The following is an 11,899-nucleotide window of genomic DNA, read 5'->3' as shown; positions in this document are numbered from 1 at the left end:
GCTCCCCCCAAAGAAACGGCTGCTCACATCCGAACAACATTCCTTTCACGAAATTAGCCAATCACCGCTTCCGTTCCATTTTCAAGAACGTTTTTGCGCCAAATTCGCCCTTTGAAACTTGTCCAATCAGGGAATGTTTTTTATCTTTGTATCCTGTCGTGGGAGATGTCACAAATAAACATACAGATTTCCGGCTTATGTTTAGGGACGCCGAAAAATACCGGCGACGCTTGAACGAGCTTTCTATGTAGCTGAAGACTCTTCAAAGTTCAAGTTAATTATTAGAAGCTTTCAACTCAAAAAATTACTGTCGAGAAGGAAGATATCTATTTTAACTTAATAAAGGAAACAGGAAATCAAGTAGCTTCGCTCGATTTGTTGACATTGAGTTCTGAATGCTGCTCTTTCCGGCCTGATTACAATCTGTAGGAAGCGTTTGGCCCTTGATTGATGCTTACAATTTGACATTTCGAGAAAATATATATTGTCTCATTTAAAGCTGAACATAGCGATGAGCACATGAAGCACTTGTACTTAGGACTTTCATTTACAATTTTTTTCGTCCGTCATGATCGTAACCTGCGAACACCCCTATTTTTGGCGACGTGCAGCGTGAAACAAAAACCAGGAGTCCCTCGCGTGTTCGCACCGCAGACCTTTCCGCGCGAAAGCTTACGTCATTCACACTTTGCTATTATGTGATTGGTCTGTTCAACAGAGCTCAAACAAACCACAAACACAAAAGGAAAAGAATGTGGTTTGGATGTGAGCAGCCGTTTCTTTGGGGGGAGCGTTGCGTGACATCCCAAAAAACGGCTGCAGAGGAGACTATAGAAATTACGGTTGGACAAATTTCGACAGACTGGGAATCCTTGTCTCCAAAAAGGAGAAGTTTGAGGTCCTTTCTACTCAGCCTCTTAATTTTTACAGGCAAAAGCCATGCAAAATAATTTTTGCGTATTTGAAGATCTTGTTTTCTTTGATTTGTGGATTCCGGATTCCAGTTTTCAGATTCCAGATTACAGATTCCGTGTTTGAAGGTTTCCCCTTATTCTTCCTTTTTTTCAGTTTGAAAAAACAGTCAAGGTTGAAATGATTAATAGAATTTTGCAAAAACAATTTCCACATGCTAATCAAATCCACTTTATTAAGAAACAAACATCCTCACAATCAATCTTCATTTTACCTTTGTCTGCAGGGGTAACCCGAAAATACTGACCCCTGGTCCGCAGACCCCCATTTTGGACTGGGTATACCTCGACTACCTATGGACCGGTCCACGGACTACCCCTACGGACCCCCTCTACGGACCACCTCCCAAAATATAATAAAAAAAATTAATAAGGAATAAATATTTCAGTTATGGATTGTCGAATAGATCGTGTCAGCGAAAGTTCGAACGTTTCATTTTGCAAATATAACATTCTTGGGTTCAGGCTCAGGCACAAGTTATATCATTACACATTGCCACTTCCTTTGCTGTGGCTACACTGGATATGAAAGACCGTGAAAGCCTCCAGGAAGTCTCCAGGAAGCCTCGAAATTTGTCCTCTTTCCCCTCCACCATTTTGTTCAGCCCATTTTCACGTGGATTCATGAGTTCGTTTCATAATTTGCTCAGCGCAATTACAAATACAAACAAGCTTAAACAACCTAAAAATACATCTTCCATGGCCAGATTGAGCCACGAATGGAAGGTAACAATTTTCCTTCGTTTTGCCATAGGTAGTCCGTGGGGGTCCGCAGACCGGGGATCAGTGTTTTCGGGTTACCCTGTCTGCAGTTTGAATAGTCTGTAGCTTACCCTCAGGCCCAGTTCAGATGCCAAACTTTTCATGAGTTGAACCAAATACATTGAATTAAGGTCATTCCTCACATTTGCATAGCGCATCCTTACTGCGCATAATTTATGGCGTCATTAGCGCGGGCTCGTGCACGCGCACATTGAAAACATGACGGATTTGCCTTGATATTGAGCTCTGTCAGTTGAAAAATGGCTCTAGCTCACCAACGAGTACGGGCACCCCAATTTTTTTTCCAGTCATTGTAATCAACTAATCATAAGCTTTGCGTGAGAAAAGACTGATTTAATTTCTATTGCTGAAAATTGAATAAATAAGAAAAATAGCAGATAAACTGTGGTCTTTTCTATTTTGCAGTCGGTAACCACGTCAAAAAATTTGGTTCAAATTTTTAATCAAGGATCTAGCTTTCCGTCTGAATCAAACTTAAAACGTTTATTTGTGTCCGACACATTGTATTGACTATAGTTTAATGCATGTTCTTATGAGTCTGGGCTCACAAAGATGTTACAATTACTGTGAATGCGTTCTTATGATAAGCATTAAATAATGCCAAAATGGGGCATTTTCAATGCCTCATTGCTCCTTAATGAGCATGGGCACCCCCCTTTTTTATTTCAAAATTGAAGTTACCATATGACAAATATTCAGTGGACAAAGTTTGAACAAAAATCTATTGTCAATTTTATTTCAGAGGAATTACCTTAAGTACATGAAAAGTTCGGCGTCTGAATCAGTTAAGAACGGCTTTTTGAATTTGGAACGGCCCAGCCGTTCTTCCCGCCTAGCTCAGCCGGGAATTTCGGCTTTGGAACGGCTTTGATTCAGACGTCGAACTTTTCATGAGCCGAACCTAATGTATAAATTATTATAACGTATTTCACAAGCAGTTTTTACTTTGCCTGAAAATCGCTGACATTTCGATGTGTTTTGGTTTAAACTAAATAAAGTTCGGCGAATTAAGTCCGACGTCTGAATCAACAGGTGTACTTTTGGTAATTTGGGTCGGTCCAAATTCGAATTAAGTTCGGCTCATGAAAAGTTCAGCGTCTGAACTGGGCCTCAGTCTGCATTGTGCAGTTCAATTTAAAATGCATTTTGCATGACCATGGAAAATTCAAAATATTTCTGGCAGCCCAAGAGACTACAGTCGAGGAAGTGAAAATTATACCGAAAGCAACTTCACTTCATTGCAGAAGTAAGCTTAAAAGATCTTTGAGCCGAGCTAGAAGTGTAGTGTAGAAGAATGCGTTAATTATTCACACGCACCTTGCAGCTTAACATCACACAGGTGATGACTGTAGTAAACACTTTATCCATCTGAACGTCCCAACCATAACATACAGAAGCACAAAAGCACTGCTTTCACATCAGACTGACGCTAATCAGCGGTCGATGCCATCATTGGTAACCAAGCCTTCCAGAATGGACGATGCTATGTCTGCTTTAGTTTAGGCCTGGACAAGATAGACACTGGTTATAATTTGTTGATGGAGACCAAAAGTTTAATTGTTCATTTTCACATTGCTTTGCTTGCGGTTAGTCTTTATTTGACGGTTGGGGCAACTCTATCATAAATATTTAAGAAAGTCACGTTTTATAATTAAATTTTGCGGAGATTGGCGGATCAACCGTAGTGCAGTGGTATAAAGGGGATGTAAGGAAGCGAGGTTCCGGGTTCGATACTGGGTGGCTACTTACAAATTTTCTTTTTTCTTTAATTTAGTAGAGAAAAATTCGTTGATAGTTAAAAAAAAAATTAAGTGTCGGGAAAATGGCATCGAACGTTTGCGAAACGGACAACTGGCGCCGACTGAGGTGACACTGCTTCGACTGCTTCGAATCTCGTTCCCAGATCTTTGGAAACGAAATTACATCTGTTGATTCATGCTCCCTCCCCTCCCATTGTCGAGTCAAACAGAAGAAAGTGATGCGAGTAACGGGAGTTTGACCACTTGTCCCTAAGCTCTTTGGAAGCCGTGAACAGTTTAATATTTTACACTTTACAGCGTAAAAATATGGAAAAGAAATTTAATGTAAACGACTTACTTCGACGATTCTGGGTTCTTGTATTTCCGTGGTATTTTGGCGGCGTTTCAAAGCGATTCCAGTGAGTTTTAGTCGGCATATCATTCCTTTCAAAAAGCCATGGAATTGTTATGAATGGTCGTTGAAGTATTAATTTTAATGTGTCGTAGCTCAGAGCTCTAGAGCAGGTGTGTTTAGATGAGAGTATGTAATCACGGCTTTGACATGTTAGATTCGCGCGTATTTTTGAGAATTATTTTATAAAAGCAATAGAGCACTTTTTCCATGTTTACATAGCCTTTCCTAGACACTCGGGGGCCTGAGAGAATTCTCGAAAGTTATGCAAACCCGAGACGAAGTCGAGGGTTTGCATAACTGTCTCGAATTCTCGCAACCCTCGTCGTGTTTAGATGAGGCTATGTAAACACGGAAAAAGTGCTCTATTGCTTATTTATATAATAACCCAAATTACTCTCGCTTAAAAAAAGGTAGTTTAAGTAGTTTAAGCCATCGTGTGTCTCGTCCTGCAAATTATATATGTTTCATGATGCAAAATTCTCCTCTTTAGGGTAGCTTTCCCAAAAGACAATTGACGATCATTTCAGGCAATACTCCACTTTGTCGTCTTTTTTTAAAAAATTACTAACTACTCAATAACCGAGAGTGAGGTCGTTACGGGAAAATCTCAAACTGAGGCCTTACCGTATTGACCGAGCGATAGCGAGGTTAATACGGTAGGCCTAGGTTTGAGATTTTCCCGTAACGACCTCACTCTCGGTTATTAAGTAATTAGTACTGACTCGGTTTACATCAGGAAGTTTGGTCTGGTATATTTGCTTCATTGTCTTATGCAATTAGGTAAATGCTGTTTCCTAGTTCTTTTGGCACCACCAAGTCCGGGAAGGTCTTAATCGAGAATGGAGAGTACTTTCTAATACCCTAGTTTAATTTTCATGTTTTAACGTTACAAAATGGAGATTCGTAAAAACACAAAACCCACAGATCACCTAGATGTCTTAATTACAACTCAGGTATAATAGCATATTAAAATTTTCAATGTCATTGATGGACAATATGCGTTAACTTCCTTAGCATATTTATCAAAACTTTGCTTTGGTACCGTAGTGTTTTAACAGTGGCTAGCTCCATTGACAAATTCCATCCTCATTTCGAAAAATAAAATTATTTCTACGTAGAAAATGGCTATTACAGGTTTCGTGACTCTGTGAGAAAATATTTTTTTCGAAACATTAAATTTCTTAAAATTGAATAATTTTAAGTTGCATAAAATAAAAATTCCTTCATATAAAGTGCATTTCCTAGATAACCTGTTTAATCATGTCCAAATTCGTTTTCTTTTATTTAAAATCATGAAATTAGAGCGCAATTTTGACAATCCTTTTAGGCAATACTCCACTTTGTCGTCTTTTTTAAAAAATTACGAGCCTGTACTGACTTAGTTTACAACAGCAAGTTTGGTGTGGTATATTTACAACATTTTCTCAAACTCATTAACAATTCATTACGTTTAAACAAAGGAAATCATGACCGTGACGGTGTTTGGATATCTGATCTTAATTGACATAGATTTTAACGATTTTAATTCTCCGTCTTCTCTTTAGTGTTAGTCTCGATTGAGAAGATATATCAAACACTCAAGACAGCATTTGACCACATTTCCAAACACCTCGAAGTTCGTCAATAATACTCCGCTGCGCGTCGTATTTTCAACTCTCTCCCGGTGCTTGGAAATGTGGTCAAACACGGTCTTTCGTGTTTGACATATTACTTCTTATGCAATTAGGCAAACGCTGTTTTCAAGTTCTTTTGGTCCCACCAAGTACGGGAAGGTCTTAATCTAGAATGGAGAGCAGTGCGTGAGGGAGGGGTTTTTAGCTTTCTCTGTCAGCTTTTCTTCCTTCTGCGATTTTTTTACCTAAAATAATGGGGGAGGGGAAGGCGGCCCCCCCCCCGGCCCCTCCCCTAGATCCGCCACTGGAGAGTACCAATCCTTTAATTAAAATCATGAAATTAGGACAAAATTATATATCGTCAAGACTAGTGTTAAAATCAAGTTTACAAATGCCAAAATGGTTGTCGGTCTTCACTCTCCGTCTTGCAATATCTTACAAGTTCAACGATGAGCACAGCGTGTTGCCCTGATTCCGATCGGTACGGACATGCCACCAGTTTCAAAATAATGCTAATTTATGCGTGCTGCATACTGATTTCTAGAAAATGAAGAGTGCCACAAGGAAGAAGACATCAGTTTTAGCTGTCGAATAAAAGTTTCGGCTTGTTTTTAGCTTGAGGAACATTTTCACAAGCTCAAAATGTCAGGCGATTAGCTTAAGTGCCTAGTCTTAGAGAAGCTTAGAGACGCTCTCAATGTTTTTTGGTTTTACCTACCCAAGCTAGATTTGCGATAAAAACTTAGCTTAAAGAATACTCTAAACCAGGAAAATCGTTGGGCAGGTAAATCCATGTACCAGATCGACTTTCTGGTCCACGAAATTGACCTAAATTTTGATGTGACGCACAACCGTCGAAGCGTTTTTACACTCGCTCCAGACTTTTCGTTCGAATATTGACCTTCGCTCGCGTTCGCAAAAAATACGACTGTTTTGCAGTCTACACATTTACTCTTAAGAATTTTGAAACAATCACTTCCAAGAAATGTTAACTGCTTTCCGAGAATGATTACTTGACCCCTCACGCCCTGTGATTGGCTGGTATACCTAGGTGGGCTCTATCCTCCGCGCTCATTTTGACCCTTTCCCTCTCCTTCTACGGCCTGCCACGCAGGCTAGATTTTGACATTCTCATATGAAATCAAAGATGTCATTATCAACAGTCACATAAAATATTTTGACGTCAAAATTGAACTTTAAGCATTCTTTCTTTAAAGGAAAGTCGACCCAGTAGTTAATTACCGCTAACTCTTCGGGTTTCAATGCCCTTTAGCGCCAGGGTAACCCTAGCAGCCTCAACTTGCTTCAAAACGCTTTTTAGCGTGAAATATAAAAGCTGGATCGTAATTGATTAATAACAAATATTCATTGCATATCAGCCAATCACTGGCCACGGTTGAATAGTCACGCAATAAATTCTCAGAAAATCAAAACTTTCTCGGAAGTAATGAATAAAGTGTTGATTACGCTATACGCCGAAGAGTGAGCCATTATCTCGTCAAGAGAAAAGCAGTTTCTCAAGCAAAAAATGCTTAGAAAAGATCAATGTTGGCGCTGTGACACCATTTGTTCACCTCCATCTCCAAAGGTCTCTTGCAGTGGATGCGGAATAGCGTTTTACTGCAGCGAGGTATGTAAACACAACGATGTGTTTCGTCATCAAGTTGATTGTCAAACGGCTGCCCTGAGGAGGAAGTGTGCTGGATGTGGAAGGGAAAAAACAGGACTGAAGCCTTGTGGTAGCTGTCGAAAAGAATGGTACTGCGACAAAGAATGTCAAAGGAACTCTTGGCCGACACACAAGGCCGACTGCCAAGCAATAAGCGCAAAAACAGAAGAGTTGTCCCGCCAGTTGGAAATATTCTACCACTCGGTGAAATCGATCATGGGTCCAGGTATGGGAACCGTCTACTATTGGGGAAACATGCCAGCCGTGGATCTGATCAACTTGCCGTTGAACGAAGGTGTCCAGTACAACAAGCCTTTATCGATTCTTGTTTGCGGCGTTGGTGACCCGAGAAATGTCCTACTTTCCTTGTCTCAGCTTCCAGACGGCTTTAACGAAGAGTTGACCTTTGTTTTGAACGACATCTGCTCCTGTGTGATGGCACGTACAGTTCTTTTGCTATACATGCTTATTAAAGGTAAATTATACTTTCATGTTTGATTTTATTAAAGATAATTTTATTCGGCGAAATTTAATTGTTATCTAATCGGAGGCCTTTTCTCTTTCTTCGTGATAATCAAGATAAACAAAGACCAATGGTTATTGCATGTTATAGCCCAGCAAGGCCACGAAAAACTGTATCTACATATACTCTAGGTGTAGCAAACATAATGAACAAGATAAATTTTTGTCACTTCCTTGTCTCGTCAAGGGAGACAGCCTTTCTCAAATAGGCACGCAGTACGTGCATATTGCAGGCTCATAATGTAGTTTAAGGGCTTAGATTTTTCGTCCTGGGACATATGTTAATGGAGAATCACAGCAAAAATGTATAAAAAGTGGTGTAATAAAAAATTTGAACAAAATTTTGTAGCAGTGCCAACATGTGGTACTGTTTATCATGTTACATAAGGTGGTTTTAGCATTTAGGTCTTTGGATCAAATCCTATTGTGGGCTATGAAAATGAAAGCTGCTGAGCGCTGCTTTGATTTGGTACATTTATAAAGCCGTGGTTTTAAGTCTCTGGATGAAATCCTTGAGTGTGACTTTTAAATGGAAGTTACGGAACTGAAGTGGTTTAAAAATATTGAACAGTACTTTTATCATTTTGTACAAGGTGTTGCTAACTCTTAACTGGGACTGTAAGTTTCACTCTGGTGTGTGGCTATTCAACAGAAACTATTTAGGAGTACATTCCTGTATCAAATTAACATTTACTATTTTTGTAAGTCTATTGATTTATCATCCATCACTAATGACAACTATGCATGACTGAGTGTGACTTGGCCATTTTACTATATGTATGATTCATAAGACCCTGTTAATCTTTTACAAGATAGTTCTAAATTGAAGAACTACCAATGTCAAACTAGTGTGTATGCATAATCTGCTACCCAGATCTCCATCATCATTGCTTACATGTATTCAGTTTCGTTATCTTTCTTCTCTACACTTGACGTACAGGAGGAGAGCAGATATCAAACTCTGTGACGCAGATTTGGTATTCACTGCGACTCAGTGAGGAAGACTTCAGGCTTGTGAAGAGCACCCTTCAAGAACTGATCCATGCATCCAGCCTTGAAGAATTGACAAGAGGCGCAATGAAGATGGAGCAAGACCATCTTCGCACACTCGTGCAAGTGTGGCGTACCTGGCTTGAACTTAGTTCTCGAGAGGGAGACTGGATTACAGAGGAGCGACGGAGAATGTTCAAGAGCGATCGCTATTCAAAGGATGGAATGGATTTGTACTTGAAGGAAATTCCAAAGGAACATAAAAAATCCGCCTCTGACTGGTTTGCCAATGGCATTTTGTTACCTAAGGGATCACGAAAAGATCTCACTCGTGAAAACTTTACTCTGACGGGCTTTCCTGCCGCTTTTCGAAATCAAATTGATGGCCCTTACCCATTTAGGTACATACTGGATCCTTCTGTAATTCCATTTGGCGTGTGGGATTACAAAAACGTTAAACAGCATTTTCACTGCGCCTCCCTACTTACGATGTACAGCCAGTATATAAGTCATGTGCTCCAGAAGTGCGTTGCGACACTGTCCACAGGACAGGTGAAGTTTCACTTCCTGTTGTGCGACTGTATGGAGATGACTCCATTCCTTCCTGCAGACCGGAAATATGACCGCGTCGCCACCTCAAACATCCCTGATTACCAGCCACTTACCAGCATCTTGGACATGTGCAAACCATTGTTGAACACAGCTAACCCCTCTGCTGTTATCATCACTGAATTTCAAAACTGGTCTAGTCATATTTCTCTGTTTCAAAAAGAATTACTTCATTCCTTAGAAACTGTGACAGGGAGCTTTCGTCAACAAGTGCTACAAGACACCCAAAATCCTGCAATTGCCTATTCCAACGAAAAAGTGGCCTTTATGCAGTATCACGACCACAGCAAAGAGTTCACCCAGTTTCTTCGCGCTGCCCTCCTTGTTACAGATCGCGAGACCCCGGATAAAGTGAATCGACGGCGCACATGGAGGTCAGTGGCTGATTATAATGGCTTGGTTGCACGTGACTTCCTTCGCTGCCAAAATCGAGTATTTCCGGCCAGGTGGATGCAGAACTGCCGCAGGGTTACCATGATGACTGGATTTGAGAGAGCCGTGGAATGGATTGTCAATCCGCAATAATGTTCTTAATCTTTCAAAGGAATACTGAAGGAAAACCTGTTCTTTTAAACAGTTCTTTTAGCAGGATTTCAATTTTCTGTGGTCTAATTTACCACCGTTTGATATTTTGTTCACCTGTTGATTTCCAGTTTAGAGTATTTCTCGTTAAATAAAGTTAATGATTTTTTAGATGAATAGCTTTGCGAAAATGGAGGATGTAAATGAATTTCTGAACGGGCTTTCGTAATTAGGTTTGACTTTTTTTAGCTCTACGACGAGAGCTGCAAATTATCATGACATTGATATTTTCAAATATCCTCCTTTAACCGCTCTTAGAATCGCAGGGGGCTGGGGGTAGGGGATAAGTGCCCCCACTGTCTTTAATCGTTGATACACTTGTCAATATTTTAGTTAAATCAAATCAGTTAAGCTTTGCGAATTTACGGTATCTGAAATTTATCCAATAACAATTTAGTAGGACACTTTTGATCGGCGTGTTTTTCCAAAGGCGGAATTTTCTTGTTCTAAATAATAAAGCCTATCTATGATATAGTTATTTTAAATTTTAGCGTTGTACTTTTTTTTTTCCTTGATTGATTACTTTTGAGTCATTTTTGGTGGCTCGGCTGACGTTTTGGGAATGCAAATTAGTAACGACTTAACATGTAAAAACGCAACAATATGTCCAAATTAACAATATTGAGAGTGCCGAGATATTTCTTACTAGCAAGATAAACAGATACCTTTATATTTCACAGGGCTCGTTTTCCTTTTTTGCCTGAGGGAGGGGGAAGCGGGGGGGTTGAATTGAATAATCCCTTCAAGTATGAAGTGTCTGAAAAGCTGGGAGCGGCTTTGGTTGTTACAGGGGAGAGCATGCAAGCGCACGTGTGAAGACTGGGGAGAGAAAAATAGAAGGCGTTTACTGCACGTTCTTTACCATGCTATCCTAGGGAGTCTTTGGGAGAGGTGAAAGCCAGTTTCAACAGATTTTAAGTTCTATAAGTATCATTTATTTGATACTCTATGAAGGTTTATATTCATCGCTTTTAACTGGTGACTGGAAAACGTTTCAAGCATTTTTTCATTTTTTCAGTTCCTCTTATTTGATAAAACTAATGCTTTGTGGTGTTGGACATCAGTCAAAACACAGACGGACAAAAATATAAAGAGAACGCTGATTGAAAGTTTTGAAAACGGAAATGAAGCGTCACGCTAACCTTGACTCAGCTAAGGGCCTAGGCCTACCTACGTGGAGAGATTGTTTTCCTTGTAACACAAGTCACTCGAGAACTTTTGATACATTTTTATAGCGAGCTAACTGGAAACTGCTTATATAAGAAATCAAAAGATTGGCAAAAAGTTAATCCTGGATGGAAAACTGACTTTGAAGGGGGAGCAAGCGAGCGATCCCCCCTCTCCGAAAAAAGCCTTGTCTACTAGGGATACTATTATAAACAGAATTATACAAAGTGAACGAGAAGGCCAGTTCTTATATATGTTAATAAGAAGGAGCAACTCTTCTTTCATATCAAGGCTCATTAAACAATGGCTACAGGTGAATTGGTAGTTAACTTTTCGACCAGGGAAAGCTTTAGTCCATGTGTATAGGATCTTCGCCGTTCTTTAAACAACCGCGCCGTCTGGTACAGGTCAAAAAAGTTGATTTCTGGCCAGACCTATATGAAATTTGCGGTTGCTATGGCAACGTCAAAAATGATGGTCACACAATTGACATAGTAAAATTTTTTCCGGAGGATGAATGAACAGCTACTGAAATTTCAGACACTTGAAGTAAATCGTCTTTTCAAAACTACGAAAAAATCTTATGGGGGGCGGGGGAGAACGGGATGGCATCCACCCCTTCCCTGCCCCGCTTGGGCGTCCGAGGGTTAAAAACTATCATATCTCTTTCCGAAAATAAGTAAACAGGTATAAATCACAATAATTGATCGCATGATTGTCAATGAGGGCCAATTCGGACCCGATCAAGGCAGGTCGAATTGTATCCCTAAAGAAACCGAAAGTGACAATGCACTCCCTTTGTTTAGCGTTACGCTTCCAATCTTGCACTTGGTAGTCGG

The 11,899-nt window shown here is 40.0% G+C and overlaps 1 protein-coding gene and 1 long non-coding RNA gene across 3 annotated transcripts in view; one reads left to right on the top strand and one right to left on the bottom strand.

Annotated features, from left to right (window-relative positions):
- LOC149105943 (uncharacterized) overlaps positions 1-3,190 on the bottom strand; it is an 8,087-nt gene extending 4,897 nt beyond the window's left edge. For both annotated transcript variants that reach the window (XR_016210080.1, XR_016210081.1), the window contains exon 1: positions 3,072-3,190. This is a non-coding gene — a long non-coding RNA (uncharacterized LOC149105943). The remainder of the gene's footprint in view (positions 1-3,071) is intronic.
- A 3,774-nt stretch (positions 3,191-6,964) lies between these two features.
- LOC149105942 (uncharacterized) lies at positions 6,965-10,378 on the top strand. The gene is made up of 2 exons (XM_089298881.1): positions 6,965-7,665; positions 8,653-10,378. Exons 1-2 carry the CDS (start codon positions 7,050-7,052, stop codon positions 9,834-9,836), a joined length of 1,800 nt encoding a protein of 599 aa, XP_089155007.1. The 5' UTR covers positions 6,965-7,049; the 3' UTR covers positions 9,837-10,378.
- Positions 10,379-11,899: the final 1,521 nt, after the last annotated feature.

Source organism: Orbicella faveolata, unplaced genomic scaffold, assembly GCF_042242905.1.
Source record: "Orbicella faveolata isolate gen_17 unplaced genomic scaffold, um_ofav_v1 contig_30, whole genome shotgun sequence".
Classification (NCBI taxonomy): domain Eukaryota; kingdom Metazoa; phylum Cnidaria; class Anthozoa; order Scleractinia; family Merulinidae; genus Orbicella; species Orbicella faveolata.
Note: the sequence above shows the minus strand (reverse complement) of the source record. Positions and strands in the feature narration are given on the sequence as shown.

Excerpts from the sequence above, each read along its gene's own strand:
- LOC149105942 (XM_089298881.1), top strand. The coding sequence starts at position 7,050 with ATGCTTAGAAAAGATCAATGTTGGCGCTGTGACACCATTTGTTCACCT. Across the intron at positions 7,666-8,652 it reads GCTATACATGCTTATTAAAG|GAGGAGAGCAGATATCAAAC; the intron begins GTAAATTATACT and ends CTTGACGTACAG.